General features: G+C 48.0%; 1 protein-coding gene across 5 annotated transcripts in view; it reads left to right on the forward strand.

Moving 5' to 3' along the window:
- The first annotated feature begins 15 nt into the window (after positions 1 to 15).
- Positions 16 to 16,391, forward strand: part of MGAT3 (beta-1,4-mannosyl-glycoprotein 4-beta-N-acetylglucosaminyltransferase) — a 40,041-nt gene continuing 23,665 nt past the window's right edge. The window contains exon 1 of one of the 5 annotated variants that reach the window (XM_038409529.2): positions 16 to 156. Coding sequence is in view for 1 of the 5 variants with exons in the window: in XM_043501857.1 (XP_043357792.1) it covers positions 3,351 to 3,430 (80 nt within the window). In the remaining 4 variants the exon portion in view is untranslated. Of the gene's footprint in view, positions 157 to 2,593; positions 3,441 to 9,151; positions 9,857 to 16,391 lie in introns of those variants that run through there. The other 4 variants (XM_043501867.1, XM_043501857.1, XM_043501875.1 and 1 more) reach the window with 4 other exon arrangements.

A 16,391-nucleotide genomic window follows, 5' to 3' on the forward strand; every position in this document is an offset into this window, starting at 1 on the left:
GGGAGGCCGGGGCTGAGCCATGCCGGGGGGCGGCTGCTGGAACCAGGGATGGGGCGAGAGGCTGCCGCAGATCCCAGCATCTCCCCGCCGGGGGCCCAGGAAGCAGAAGAGCCGCCGCCGCCGCCGCTGCTGAGAGCCAGCAAAGGGGGGCGATGGGTGAGTGAGAGACGCCCCCCCCCCGACTCTTCCCCCCCCGTCTCCTCACAACTTGCCTAACCTCCGCCGGCCTCCCCCTGCATCCCATCGCCTCTCCTGCCCATGCCCACTATCCTCCCCCCCTCCTAGCTGCCCTCCCCTCTCCCCTTTCCCCAGCATCCGTCCTCCCTCTTTCCCTCTCCTCATCCGCCCTATCACCTTCTCCTACATCCCTCTCCTTCCCCATCCCGCCCACCCCTTCTGTCATCCCTTCCCTCCTGCACTCTCATCCCTCCTTTCCCCCCCCCCCCACCTCCTGCATCCCCTCTGGCCTCTGCACCCACCCCAATCTGCCCCTTCTCCCCCCCCCCGCCCGTGTGTGTATGTGTTGCCAGGAGCTGAGGGGAAAGTTTAAAGGGCTGATCTTGGAAAAAAATGAGCAATTTAGAGCAGGGGGAAAGGGGCTGGGAAGTTGTTTGTTCACATGGGGGCTGAGAGGTTACTGGCCTCATCTCTGTCCAAATTGGGCCAGCTCCTCCTTTCAGCATCCCTGCTCCCTCCTCAACTACCCCTGCAGGAGTTGTAGGGTGGAGAGGAGGGTTTTAAAATCCCTCTGGCTCCCCTTTGAGTCTTTCATTTTCTTTCCCTTTATGTGTGTGGCCTACAGCTCCTACCCCAAGAACAGCTGTAGCTTCTGCAAGGGGAAGGAGGAAATCTCAGTGTCCCCCCCAGGCATCCATAGACGCAAAGCAACCTGTGTCTGCAAGAATGTACAGTGATAATGTCTTATATAGGCTGCAAGGGAGAGAGATGCTTCCCCTTCAAACACCCGATCATCCCAGCATCCCACACAATGAAGTGTCAGTCCTGGGGAGGCAGAAGAATATGCCACAACTCCTCTCTGCCACCCCCGCAAAACACAGCCTGAGCCACACCAAGTGAGGAGGGGAGCCTGCAACCCAGGCACTGCAGCAGGAGGCCCATCTGCTGCCCGCGCTCTCTGTGCCAGGAGGGTACTGACTGTGCATGTGTGCCAGCCCTGCAGCATTCTATAGGGAGGAAACGGAGTATATGCACGGGGGCTGGGAAGGAATATAAAATATAGATAATCAGACATCATCTCCCTTCAGTCCCCATGTCAGATTGATATAATCCCCCATCAAGGGCTGGGCACAAAGGGATGTGGGCTCTGCGACCCTCCCCAATTCATTAGGGCTGCTGGTAATGCCTAGGGAGTTGTTAGCTATAAATATCTCTATATTTGTTCTAAAGCAGTGTATGTGTGTGTGCAATTTTGCCATCGCGAGATCTGTTTCTCCACACAAGCCCGACAAAGGTGATGGGGGGGGCAGAGCGTTTGCTGCAGCTGCAGACCTGCTTAGACAGCTCGCAGAGATGAGAGAGAGACAGAAAGAGAGGCAAAGCAGGAGGGATAGAGACAGTACTGAGTTCTGTCAGCCTGTGTTTTTATCAAAGGATGTCTGGTGACAAAGCTCGAGAGCAGAACTTGGGTCACCAGAAAGTCCTTCCACATCTCCCAGAGCAGAACTCAGGTTACCAGGACCTCACCCTTGTGAGCAGAGCTTGGGTCAGCAGGAAAACTGACCCCCAAAAGGGCAAAGCTTTGGTCACTGAGACACCCCTTCAGAGAATGGCACTCCGGTCACCAGCAAACCCCACCACCAGAGCGTGAATTCAAATCACCCCAAACACCCACCACTACTGTCGTGAGGAGCACCGCTTGAATCACCAGGAACCACCCAGTCCTGCGAGCAGATCTCCAGTTGCCACAGACTCCCACCCTGGACTGCAGAGCTTGAGTCATCACAAATCCCTACCCCCAGTAATGGAGCTGAAGTCACCTTAGCTGGAACTCCCACTCCCATCCCCTCCCCCCGCCCCAAGACAAGAATTCGTGTTATCTGGGTCCCTCCCTCAAACCTGGTGCTTGAGTCAACTCTGAGCACCTCTCCCATCGCCCAAGAAAAATCACTTGTAATTCCCTGTGGATGGAGCTTGAGTCACTACCAGCTTCTAAGAGCAGAGCTCAAGGTAACCTAGGACCCAAAATTAGAGCTCAAGCCAGCTGAGAACCACAGCCTGTAAGGGGAGCTCAAGGCAACGGAAACCTCACTCAAGAGCACACCTCCAGAGTCCCCACTCCTGAAACAGAAAATAGTGACAGGTTTCAGAGTAGCAGCCGTGTTAGTCTGTATTCGCAAAAAGAAAAGGAGTACTTGTGGCACCTTAGAGACTAACAAATTTATTAGAGCATAAGCTTTCGTGAGCTACAGCTCACTTCATCGGATGCATTTGGTGGAAATTTTCCACCAAATGCATCCGATGAAGTGAGCTGTAGCTCACGAAAGCTTATGCTCTAATAAATTTGTTAGTCTCTAAGGTGCCACAAGTACTCCTTTTCTTTTTTTAGAAAATAGTGAGTGTGGGGGACATGTTTTTAAACCAGGATTGGACAAAAGCAATCCTCTGGGTCTGTTTCTGGGAATCTCTTGATTTTCCCCTCCTTTACATCCTTACAAACATCCTTTAGGCACTGAAGTAGTCCCTGTCCTTATAAACAACGGACAGGGAATGAAACCTTGAGTCTAACGGCTGGGCAACACAGAACTCCTGCTCCAATCTTTGGTCCTGCCTCTCCACCCTGAGATGGTTCTGCAGTAGTGACAGGAAATCAGCTGCAGATGTGAGGTTCCCTCCTGCAAGGATGCTCTGCTGTACCTGCATAACTGGGTGTTAATCCTTTGGATGTACAAGAGACCCTTCTGGAGACAGAAAGATCCTGACCTAGGGTTGCAGGGAGGGGGCAGATGAATGCCTGAAGGCTGGCTCCTAATGTGGTGACCGAGCTGCTGCCTCTGACGTGTCTGGAGACACACAGTGCCTTTGGTCCATGATGCTCTTGAAGCCTGCCAAGTCTTGTGTCCGGAACACTTTGAGCCATTTTGACTGCAGGTTAGAAGCTGAGCCATGGCCTCTTCCTCACAGCAAACGTCAGTAAGGTTGGAAGAAGAAATAGTTCCCTGTGCTGTATGAAAGGACTTTCTGAGCAATGCGATCAAGAAGAGTTGGTCTAAATTGGGGAGCGGGGGCGGGGTGTGTGTCAGGGCAGGCCCACAGTAATTTGGGGTCTGCCAGCAGTTTTGAAATAGGGGCCTTCGTGCCCTGTACAGGACTTTGAAAACTACACCAACTTTATGGCACTTCTGCTGAAGATCCCTGTGGAACTGAATCTTCCCTGCGGCTGCAGAGTCAGTGGATACTTATTACTAGCCAGGTGTGCATGGGTGAGTGTGACTGGACTGGTCACTTGTGCGGACAGTGTACATGTGAGGTTGAGTTCATTGTGCGTGTGTGGTATTGTGTCTTTGTGAGCATTTGTGCCTGTTTGTGTAGTGAGTGCATGCATTGTACCTTTCTGTATGTCTGGGTGTGTATTGTGTGCCTGGGTCAGGTATGTATGGGCAAAGACTGGGAGTGTCCAATAATGCATGCATTTACTGTGTGTTTTCATGTTCAGGGTGTGCATTTGTATGTACAGTTTAAGTCTGCAAGCCCACGTGGTGTCTCCGTGTAGCTGAGCGTACAGCACGTGTTCACGATTGTGTATAAAGGTGTAGTTGTGCATAGGCAGTGTGTGAAGCACACATGGGTACACACTCTCTCTTTCTCTCTCCCACTCCTGCATTAATTTGTTAGCCAGGCAATAAACTCTGCATTGGGTCAGGGTTCTCAACACCCTGTGCCTGGATACCTTGCTATTCCTAGAATAGCAGCTTTAAGATAAATGCACCTTCCCTCCTCCCCTCCCCAAATGATGTCTGTATTCTCCCCCGCATCAGAGCAGAGGGAGAAAGAGAGAAGGGGAGTGTGGTGATGGTAGACAGGGCGAGGGAGCTCGTGCCAGCATTCACCAGGACTGGTTAGATTGGAGATAGGGTTATTTGCTCTGAAATGAGCCCTTTGTACATTGTTGGAATTTATGACCCAGTAAAAAAGGGATGTGGCTGGAGGAGGAGGAGGAGATAGCACTGAAGAATACTGGTACAGCTGACATTAACTCCAGGACAGGAAGCGGGGGGGAAGATAGGGAGTTACCAATTGGCACAGGAGCCTGGGTCATTTCTCTGAATCAGTCCAAGTACCTCAAAGGGCCTTTCTACATTTCGAGCTTCCTGAGGTCACTGCATGCAGGGGAGATAGGTGAGCCCCTCTCCACCCTCAGCTTGGCTGGCCCCTTAGCCCATCCCTAGCACTATTTGTCCTGCTCACAGGGTGCAGTCTCCAGAGGGCTGGAGGCTCAGCAGGGTGCATCTAGCAATGAGAGGGTTAATCTGAAGTCAGGGAATGTGCGGGGGGGGGGGTGCAATGCAGCTAGCTATGCAGGTGTGTGCTAAATGTTTTCTATCCAGCCTTTGGAGGCTGGTGGCACTGACAGAACCATTCAGCGTGGGGTGGGGAAGGAGTCCCCTTCAGGATGGAACTAGCAGGCAGTGCTGAGGAACGCTGACAGAAAGGCAGGGAGGGGTTACACAGGAATCACGGGCAGCGTTCCAGGTTAGGATTGTGGTGCATTGACAGAGAGCAGCGTGAGAGTGCCTGTAGGAGGAGGTTCTGCAGGCCAGGATTGTGGTGCATTGGCAGAGCTGTGTAGCAGCCAAGGACTAGAAGAGCAGTGGTTGCTGGAGAGCAGGATTGTGGTGCATTGGAAGAGCTGTGTAGCGGCACAGGACCAGAAGAGCAGTGGTTGACAGAGCTGTGACGGCCCCCCTCCCTATGGCAGAAGGAGATGGGTTTGTATTGGAATTGTGGTGTAGTGATACATTCCCTGAGAAGATTGAACTGGATATCTGCCCCTCCCCGCCCATTGTACTCTGGCTGCAGTTCTCAGGAAGCAGGACTTTGACTCCATAGATCTCATCAGACTTCCTAATACCGCTTTGCAATGACAGGGTTCAGAGTAGCAGTCGTGTTAGTCTGTATTCACAAAAAGAAAAGGAGGACTTGTGGCACCTTAGAGACTAACAAATTTATTTGAGCATAAGCTTTCGTGAGCTACAGCTCACTTCATCAGATGCATTCGGTGGAAAATACAGTGTGGAGATTTAAATACACACAGAGAGAACATGAAACAATGGGTTTTATCATACACACTGTAAGGAGAGTGATCACTTAAGATGAGCTGTTACCAGCAGGAAAGGGAGGGGGGGAAGGAGGAAAACCTTTTATGGTGATAATCAAGGTGGGCCATTTCCAGCAGTTAACAAGAACGTTTGAGGAACAGTGGGGGGTGGGGTGGGAGGGAGAAATAACATGGGGAAATAGTTTTAACTTTATGTAATGACCCATCCACTCCCAGTCTCTATTCAAGCCTAAGTTAATTATATCCAGTTTGCAAATTAATTCCAATTCAGCAGTCTCCTTGGAGTCTGTTTTTGAAGTTCTTTTGTTGAAGGATAGCCACTCTCAGGTCTGTAATCAAGTGACTGGAGAGATTGAAGTGTTCTCCGACTGGTTTTTGAATGTTATAATTCTTGACATCTGATTTATGTCCATTTATTCTTTTACGTAGAGACTGTCCAGTTTGACCATTGTACATGGCAGAGGGGCATTGCTGGCACATGATGGCATATATCACATTGGTAGATGCACAGGTGAATGAGCCTCTGATAGTGTGGCTGATGTGATTAGGCTCTATGATGGTATCCCCTGAATAAATATGTGGACAGAGTTGGCAATGGGCTTCGTTGCAAGGATAGGTTCCTGTTGTGTGGTGTGTGGTTGCTGGTGAGTATTTGCTTCAGATTGGGGGGCTGTCTGTAAGCAAGGACTGGCCTGTCACCCAAGATCTGTGAGAGTGATGAGTCGTCCTTCAGGATAGGTTGTAGATCCTTGATGATGCGTTGGAGAGGTTTTAGTTGGGGGCTGAAGGTGATGGCTAGTGTTATTTATGGCGTTCTGTTATTTTCTTTGTTGGGCCTGTCCTGTAGTAGGTGACTTCTGGGTACCCTTCTGGCTCTGTCAATCTATTTCTTCACTTCAGAAGGTAGGTATTATAGTTGTAAGAATGCATGATAGAGGTCTTGTAGGTGTTTGTCTCTGTCTGAGGGGTTGGAGCAAATGTGGTTATATCGTAGAGCTTGGCTGTAGACAATGGATCGTGTGGTGTGATCTGGATGAAACCTGGAGGCATGTAGGTAGGAATAGCGGTCAGTAGGTTTCCAATATAGGGTGGTGTTTATGTGACCATCGCTTATTAGCACCGTAGTGTTCAGGAAGTGGATCTCTTGTGTGGACTGGTCCAGGCTGAGGTTGATGGTGGGATGGAAATTGTTGAAATCCTGGTGGAATTCCTGAAGAGCTTCTTTTCCATGGGTCCAGATGATGAAGATGTCATCAATGTAGCGCAAGTAGAGTAGGGGCATTAGGGGACGAGAGCTGAGGAAGCATTGTTGTAAGTCAGCCATAAAAATGTTGGCATACTGTGGGGCCACATGGGTACCCATCGCAGTGCCGCTGATTTGAAGGTATACGTTGTCCCCAAATGTGAAATAGTTGTGGGTGAGGACAAAGTAACAAAGTTCAGCCACCAGGTTAGCTGTGACATTATCAGGGATACTGTTCCTGATGGCTTGTAGTCCATTGTAGGAATGTTGGTGTAGAGGGCTTCTACATCCATAGTGGCCAGGATGGTGTTTTTAGGAAGATCACTGATGGATTGTAGTTTCCTCAGGAAGTCAGTGGTGTCTCGAAGATAGCTTGGAGTGCTGGTAGCGTAGGGTCTGAGGAGGGAGTCTATATAGCCAGACAATCCTGCTGTCAGGGTGCCAATGCCTGAGATGGGGCATCCAGGATTTCCAGGTTTATGGATCTTGGGTAGCAGATAGAATACCCCAGGTCGGGGTTCCAGGGGTGTGTCTGTGCGGATTTGTTCTTGTGCTTTTTCAGGGAGTTTCTTAAGCAAATGGTGTAGTTTCTTTTGGTAACCCTCAGTGAGATCAGAGGTTGTAGAAAGTGGTGTTGGAGAGCTGCCTAGTAGCCTCTTGTTCATATTCTGAACTATTCATGATGACGACAACACCTCCTTTGTCAGCCTTTTTGATTATCATGTCAGAGTTGTTTCTGAGGCTGTGGATGGCATTGTGTTCTCCACGGCTGAGGTTATGGGGCAAGTGATGCTGCTTTTCCACAATTTCAGCCCGTGCACGTCGGCGGAAGCACTCTATGTAGAAGTCCAGTCTGTTGTTTCGACCTTCAGGAGGAGTCCACCCAGAATCCGTCTTTTTGTAGTGTTGGTAGGAAGGTCTCTGTGGGTTAATATGTTGTTCAGAGGTGTGTTGGAAATATTCCTTGAGTCGGAGACGTCGAAAATAGGATTCTAGGTCACCTCAGAAGTGTATCATGTTCATGGGGGTGGAGGGCAAAAGGAGAGGCCCCGAGATAGGACAGATTCTTCTGCTGGGCTAAGAGTATAGTTGGACAGATTAACAATATTGCTGGGTGGGTTAAGGGAACCACTGTTGTGGCCCTTTGTGGCATGTAGTAGTTTCGAGAGTTTAGTGTCCTTTTTCTTTTGTAGAGAAGCAAAGTGTGTGTTGTAGATGGCTTGCCTAATTTTTGTAAAGTCCAGCCAAGAGGAAGTTTGTGTGTAAGGTTGGTTCTTTATGAGAGTATCCAGTTTTGAGAGCTCATTCTTAATCTTTCCCTGTTTGCTGTAGAGGATGTTCATCAGGTGGTTTCGCAGTTTCTTTGAGAGTGTGTGGCACAAGCTGTCACATAGTCTTTGTGGTATGTAGATTGTAATGGATTTTTTACCTTCAGTCCTTTTGGTATGATGTCCATCTGTTTGCATTTGGAGAGGAAGATGATGTCTGTCTGTAGCTGTATGAGTTTTTTCATGAAGTTGATAGATTTCCACTCCATACGGCCAGATTCAGTGCCTTGCATAATGACAGGTTTCAGAGTAGCAGCCGTGTTAGTCTGTATTTGCAAAAATAAAAGGAGGACTTGTGGCACCTTAGAGACTAACAAATTTATTAGAGCATAAGCTTTCGTGAGCTACAGCTCACTTCATCGGATGCATTCAGTGGAAAATACAGTATGGAGATTTATATACACACACAGAGAACATGAAACAATGGGTTTCTGTACTTTGCAATGCTAACCCTTTGTTTCCCTCAAGCCTTTTCTGAGAGCAACAGGTGCTCTTTGGCTGCAATGCCCCCTCCCCAGCCCTGAAGCAAAGGGAATAATTTTGCCCAGACACTTACCCAATTGAGTACCCCCCCCAGGAGGAGACACAGCACTCTAGTCCTGGTTTTTCCTTTGATGTCTCCCCAACTGAAGCATATAGCCTTGGGCAGCCAGAGGAAATCAGCATGAGGAAAATCAGTTTCCCTGTGGGTGGGGAGGGGTTTGTTGTATCTGGGTAATGCACTAAACAGCCACCCCAACCCAGGGTGAGATCAGCCACTGATGCAGGACTTCCTGCTGAGGCAGCTGACTCTGCACACAGAGACACTCACCTCCTGTAACCAGCAGTATGGGGAGCCCAATTAATCAGTTGCTTGCTTCCTTGGCTGGGTCTGGGCTAAGGAGTACCCAGCCCTGTATCTGTCTGTCTAGGATTTTCTCTGGTACCTGTCGTAGTATTTGAGCACCTTCCTTCTTTCTGCAGCAGCCCCCAGCCTGAAAGGACAGCACTTGTCTTACTAGCTTTGGTTGGATGTGGGGAGGGGTGACTGTCCAGGGGGGAAAGGTGAATGGGGAAGCACCCAGGTGTCCTTTGTAATAATCATCACAATACTTTGCACTTCTCTGGCAAGTTTCACTTCATGATCTCAAAGGGCTTTACAAGCATTAACTGATTTAGCCTCATTAACTAAGATACTCACCTCCCTCTGATTAATTAAGGGAAATAAGTCCTGTGAGACAGTTTTGTTATCCCTATTTTACAACAGAGGAAACTGAGGCACAGAGAGGTAGTGACTTGCCTAAAGTCTCTCCCACATAGTGTTGGTAGCAGAGTGAGGAATAAAACTCCCTCGTCCTGACTGCTTCCTCATGAATGGTTTCATCAGTGGCCCAGAGGACACCTGCATGATCAGTGCTGCTGTGTTAATTCTGAACTGTTTTGCCAGATCAAGATTCCACCACCCTTCCCGCCCTCCCCTCACCTATCACCAGATCTGTTCCCCCATATTGGCTTCCCCATCAGTGCTATTTTTTCTAATTATGTAAATCCCTACAGGATAGGCCAGGACTAGGGGGGTTGGAATCAGAACCCTGAATGTATTTGGGGCTGTGGTGTAACTTTAATTAGACTTTTTCTTTTCAAAATGGCAGTTTTGTAAACCTCAGCAAGCAAACTTGAGATGCACAGGGGAAAAAAAGCAAATTTAGTCATGCTTCAGAAACCCCTCCTTGTTTTTGTAAAACCGTGATCTATACACAGACACTTCTTGTGTTGACTCTAGCCACGTTCTGGTTGTGGCATTAAAGCTATTGGAATTGAGCTGCAAGCGAGAGAGACAGCAGGTCTGAGAGAGAAGAATGAAAAGGAGACCCCCTTTTGGATGCCACTCCCTTTGAGAAAGGAGCTGAAGTTATGCTGCATTGTTCAGAGGCAGGAGAGAGGGTTAGGGCAGTGCTTTCTGTTTCTCTACCACAACCACCACCAGTGAGGCATCCAGCTGGGCAGCAGGTGAGAGAAAGTAGTTCATAGAGACTGAGTGTTTTGGGGTGGAGGAGTCTTGGATCCTCTGGGAATTTGGGTTCCAACAAGGGCAGTTCTTCGGAGGGAGGCTGAGCATAGCATTTGTGGTAATGACAGTGTGCTTGGTGCTGCACAGAGTAAGAAGAGACCCACATCCTGCCCTCAAGGAGCTCACAGTGGGAAAGAATGAAAACATTGAGGGTGTCAGGCATCTAATCCTTCCTTTTGAGGATAAGACTTGATACCTGTGTGCCTTAAAGGGAACATTGTGGATCATGCTTGGTTATTTAATGACCCTATTGCTTGAGAGAACATTTTCTTGTCCCTGCCCAACATTTCCCCAGGATGTATGCATTTCTGTAAGGTGGGGTTTGCTGCAGGGAGGAGGGTAGAAGACACACCTTCTGCCTTCAGACCGTCCTCCCTACTCTCTCCGAATGCTGCTCTGCCTCTCCATTTCCTCCTGGGTCCCTACTCCATTGCCTCCAATATGAATATGTCCAGCCAACCCTTCATGTTCCAATTGCCTCCTCCTTTCATTCTCCCTGTGCCAGGGCCAAACAAACTGGGACCTCTTGCTAGCTCCTCTACTGCTTAGTGCAGGTGTGCAGATAAGAAAAAAGATGCCATCACAGCTGGCTCCAAGGAAACACTATCTGCTCCCTAAACCCCTGGGGGTTAATATTGAGATTCTCTGAGCATTTTGGGGTTGGGGAGAAGTTTGCCACCTCTGTCATCCTCCTACTGTTTGCTGCATGACTGTAGATTTGTCTGTGCATGCTCAGATACATACAGTCCATACGCAGAAGTGTGGTCTTGAATCCTTGTCTAACAGCAGCTTCTGGAGCTATGAGTGACGGCACCTGCATTCAGCATGGCCTAGGGAATGATGGGATTGCTTCTGCATAATTTAACAGCCTTCTGAATAATTCATAGTGCAGTTGTGCTATGGAACAGTCTTCTAATTTCCTGTAAGTGCTGGAGGTAGCTTCCATCCAGCACAGGAAATTATTGCTCAGTGATGAGGAAGCTGTGCTTGTATTCCTAAATGTCTCTGCAGCAGCAAAAACATTGAAAGAACTCTCCAGCAGAGCACATCCAGGACTCCTATCCTAGCTCAGGCATGCTGTGCTGCAAAGCATTCTGGGGACTAGGGATGGATGGGGTGGGAGGCTCCATTGTTGGAGCTGTGTGTATGTAATAGCAGAGCGGGATGAAGCTTGGGATAGGATATATAGAGACTAAATTCCCTTCTTACCCCTAGCAGAGGGAGGTTGCCATAGGTCAGATTTGGGCTCCAATTGTGGGGGGATGCAAGAGTGGCTATCTTAAAAATTCTGATTGCTAGTCCAAAGGCAGGGTGTGAATAAGTTCACCATCCTGAAAGCAGTTGCTGGCCCACCAGAGTGTTTCCTGCCTTGGCAGTTCATAGAATCGTGGAACTGGAAGGGACCTTGAGAGGTCATCTAGTCCAGTTCCCTGCACTTGGAGCAGGACTAAGTATTATCTAGATCATCCCTGACAGGTGTTTGTCCAACCTGCTCTTAAAAATCTCCAATGATGGAGATTCCACAACCTCCCTAGGCAGTTTACCTTCATGATACAGCAGACTTTAGAGTCATCTCTCTCTCTCTGGTAGAATCTAAGTCAGTGACACAGAATATCTTTCACTGGACCTCTCTCTCCTTGTGTCTCTAATATTCTGGGACCAACACAGCAAATCACACAGGTAGTGTCTGAAAGTTCTCAGGGTTGCTCAGTGGCCTGTATGAAATGACTGGGGGAAATTTCAGTCGTGTTCCCAGTGAACAGGAGCCCACATCACAAATATCACCATTACAACTAGTTGGCGGGGAACTCCCGCATGGGCCATGGCAGCAGAGAATGAGCCAAGCAAGCAGAATTACCTTCTTACCCCTGCACGTGGCCACCCAGCATCGGACAAGGCACACTAGCTAGGCATCCGATGAAGTGAGCTGTAGCTCACAAAAGCTTATGCTCAAATAAATTTGTTAGTCTCTAAGGTGCCACAAGTCCTCCTTTTCTTTTTTGCAAATACAGACTAACACGGCTGCTACTCTGAAACCTAGCTAGGCAATGTGAATGAAGATTGCACTGCTTGTGCTCTACCAGTGTTATAGAGAGGAGACTTCAGTTTCCAAGGATGTCAGGCCGTTATCATTCAGCAGTCGTACAAACTTGCGTGCGCACACACACTTCATTCCCTCTTGGGTTTGGTTTTCTTCTTCCTTCACTTAATTTCTGCTCGGTCTTCGGTAGCTGAGATATCACAAAAAGCTGGAGTTAGAGATGAACATGTTTACAGCATTTAAAAGCTGATGGGGGGGGGGAGAGGGAGGAACCAAGCCGGTCATCCCAGAAATATAGAATTGTAAAGGTCCAATAGCTCCAGTCCATCAGGGCTAGCTACACATGTAGTACTGAGTATGAAAGCTGTCCTCTGTGTTTTTCAGCTATGTTGGGTTAGTTTGTAGCTTTGGTGCTTTGTGAGAGATCACAAACTCTCATTGGTTCCTTGGTCTGGCAGTGCCTCTCTTTTTCCTTCCTCCTCGCACTGGTCCAGGACTCAGTATAGAAAATTCAGAATTTTGGACTAGAGTGAGTTTCATCCCATGCAGGGAAAGTCCATGATTCAAATCCCTCAGGGAGCAAGGGGTTCTCTGGGGCAAGGCTTAGGGAGAAGAGAAATGAAGCCCAGCCCTATATGGAGACTGAGCTGGCTTTTGATGCTTGGCTCAGGAAGAGAAGGTTTCTAAAGCTCCTGATTCCCCTGAAAGTGCTTTTGGGTGGGGCAAAATTACTCCGGTGCCATTGTCCTGGAGCCTTGAGCTGGTCTCTCGCCCTGCATTGGCACAGCAGACTTTAGAGTTTAGCAGGATGTCCTTCACCTCTCCAGGAGCACTGGTGCTAGTGACGTGTGGGTTTGGTTTTAGGAGAAAAGGAGCGTGAAGTTGTAACACCAATTGCACTAATTCCTCTCCAGTCTGGATTTTGGGACCAGTCAACTTGGTAGAGGAGGGTGGATTTCACTAACTAAAAAACAGGATCCTGCTTATTTGGAGGAATGTTTATAGAGCACTCCACAAAATATGCTCCTGAGTTAAGTGTCAGAGTAGCAGCCGTGTTAGTTTGTATTCGCAAAAAGAAAAGGAGTACTTGTGGCACCTTAGAGACTAACAAATTTATTTGAGCATAAGCTTTTGTGAGCTACAGCTCACTTCATCGGATGCATTCAGTGGAAAATACAATGGGGAGATTTATATACATAGAGAACATGAAACAATGGGTGCTACCATACACACTGTAACGAGGGTGATCACTTAAGATGAGCTATTACCAGCAGGAGAGTGTATGTGTGTGTGTGTGGGTGGGGGACCTTTTGTAGTGATAATCAAGGTGGGCCATTTCCAGCAGTTGACAAGAAAGTCTGAGGAACAGTGGGGGGTGGGGAAATAAACATGGGGAAATAGTTTTACTTTGTGTAATGACACATCCACTCCCAGTCTCCATTCAAACCTAAGTTAATTGTATCCAGTTTGCAAATCAATTCCAATTCAGCAGTCTCTCATTGGAGTCTGTTATTTTGTTGAAGGATTGCAACTTTTAGGTCTGTAATTGAGTGACCACAGAGGTTGAAGTGTTCTCCGTCTGGTTTTTGAATGTTATAATTCTTGACGTCTGATTTGTGTCCATTTATTCTTTTACGTAGAGATGGTCCAGTTTGGCCAATGTACGTGGCAGAGGGGCATTGCTGGCACATGATGGCATATATCACATTGGTAGATGTGCAGGTGAACGAGCCTCTGATAGTGTAGCTGATGTGATTAGGCCCTATGATGGCATCCCCTGAATAGATATGTGGACACAGTTGGCAATGGGCTTTGTTGCAAGGATAGGTTCCTGGGTTAATGGTTTTGTTGTGTGGTGTGTGGTTGCTGGTAAGTATTTGTTTCAGGTTGGGGGGCTGTCTGTAAGCAAGGACTAACCTGTCTCCCAAGATCTGTGAGAGTGATGAGTCGTCCTTCAGGATAGGTTGTAGATCCTTGATGATGCGTTGAAGAGATTTTAGTTGGGGGCTGAAGGTGATGGCTAGTGGTGTTCTGTTATTTTCTTTGTTGGGCCTGTCCTGTAGTAGGTGACTTCTGGGTACTCTTCTGCTGCTGTCAATCTGTTTCTTCACTTCAGCAGGTGGGTATTGTAGTTGTAGGAATGCATGATAGAGATCTTGTAGGTATTTGTCTCTGTCTGAGGGGTTGGAGCAAATGCGGTTATATCGTAGAGCTTGGCTGTAGACAATGGATCGTGTGCTGTGGTCTGGGTGAAAGCTGGAGGCATGTAGGTAGGAATAGCGGTCAGTAGGTTTCCGGTATAGGGTGGTGTTTATGTAACCATCGCTTATTAGCACCGTAGTGTCCAGGAAGTGGATCTCTTGTGGGGACTGGTCCAGGCTGAGGTTGATGGTGGGATGGAAATTGTTGAAATCATGGTGGAATTCCTCAAGGGCTTCTTTTCCATGGGTCCAGATGATGAAGATGTCATCAATGTAGTGCAAGTAGAGTAGGGGCATTAGGGGACGAGAGCTGAGGAAGCGTTGTTCTAAATCAGCCATAAAAATGTTGGCATAGTGTGGGGCCATGTGGGTACCCATCGCAGTGCTGCTGATTTGAAGGTATACATTGTCCCCAAATGTGAGATAGTTATGGGTGAGGACAAAGTCACAAAATTCAGTCACCAGGTTTGCCATGACATTATCGGGGATACTGCTTGTAGTCCATCTTTGTGTGGAATGTTGGTGTAGAGGGCTTCTACATCCATAGTGGCTAGGATGGTGTTTTTAGGAAGATCATCAATGGACTGTAGTTTCCTCAGGAAGTCAGTGGTGTCTCAAAGATAGTGCTGGTAGCGTAGGGCCTGAGGAGGGAGTCTACATAGCCAGATAATCCTGCTGTCTGGGTGCCAATGCCTGAGATGATGGGGCGTCCAGGATTTCCAGGTTTATGGATCTTGGGTAGCAGATAGAATTCCCCAGGTTGCGGTTCCAGGGGTGAGTCTGTGCGGATTTGTTCTTGTGCTTTTTCAGGGAGTTTCTTGAGCAAATGGTGTAGTTTCTTTTGATAACCCTCAGTGGGATCAGAGGGTAATGGCTTGTAGAAAGTGGTGTTGGAGAGCTGCCTAGCAGCCTCTTGTTCATATTCCGACCTATTCATGATGACGACAACACCTCCTTTGTCAGCCTTTTTGATTATGATGTCAGAGTTGTTTCTGAGTGTGGATGGCATTGTGTTCTGCACAGCTAAGGTTATGGGGCAAGTGATGCTGCTTTTCCACAACTTCAGCTCATGCACGTCGGCGGAAGCACTCTATGTAGAAGTCCAGTCTGTTGTTTTGACCTTAGGAGGAGTCCACCCAGAATCCTTCTTTTTGTAGTCTTGGTAGGAAGGTCTGTGTGGGTTAGTATGTTGTTCAGAGGTGTGTTGGAAATATTCCTTGAGTTGGAGACATCGAAAATAGTACAAAAGGTCCTCCCCCGCCCCCCGCTCTCCTGCTGGTAATAGCTCATCTTAAGTGATCACTCTCGTTACAGTGTGTATGGTAACACCCATTGTTTCATGTTCTCTCTCTCTCTATAAATCTCCCCACTGTATTTTCCATTGAATGTATCCGATGGAGTGAGCTGTAGCTCACGAAAGCTTATGCTCTAATAAATTTGTTAGTCTCTAAGGTGCCACAAGTACTCCTTTTCTTTTTGCGAATACAGACTAATACGGCTGCTACTCTGAAACCTTCCCCTTTTCACGATACCATATGTTTATCACCAATGTGGACCAGCTACTGGAGATCTGCTCAATAGGGACCTTAGTTCTAGGGGTATGGCACTGCAACCCAAAGGCTTGGTAAGCAGGGGCCTTGTCAATAAGAAATGCCTTCAAACCGGAGCAAGACTAGGTCTGCAGAGCCCATGACACTCTGACCGAGTCTTCATTTGTCATTCTAGTGCCAGCCTGGGACATTTCAAGATAAGATACCAAGGAGCTCTTCCTACTGTATTTCTTTCCAAAAGTAATAAGTAAAATTACATAATAGTGCAGCTGGGATTACATTGTCAGGGTCTTGTTTAAACCCTGAAAGGGGAAATGGAGAACAAAGGAAGAAAGGAAAAATAAATAAGGCCTGTTCTTGGTCCAAGTAAAATTTCCATGAACACACACAACTCTTTCCGGAAGAAATAGCACTCTCTGTGCTGGAGGTAGCTTCTGAAAAAGAGAAAGAGAGAGAGGCAGAGGGGGGTTGAGAGAGAGACTGACAGAACCCTAGAGGAAATGTCTCAGCATGGAGTCAGGTTTCTCTCTTTCCCGTGAATAGGGGGGTAATGCTTTTTGCATCAGATTGGCTGATTGCTAGACATTCACAGCAGAGAAGGGGGATCTGTAGGCTGCCAAACAGGACCCCTGAGGACTGAAAGAGAGAGAGAAAGGAGGAGGTGGCGGCTGGGAAATTTATT

Source organism: Dermochelys coriacea, chromosome 1 (assembly GCF_009764565.3).
Source record: "Dermochelys coriacea isolate rDerCor1 chromosome 1, rDerCor1.pri.v4, whole genome shotgun sequence".
Taxonomy (NCBI): domain Eukaryota; kingdom Metazoa; phylum Chordata; order Testudines; family Dermochelyidae; genus Dermochelys; species Dermochelys coriacea.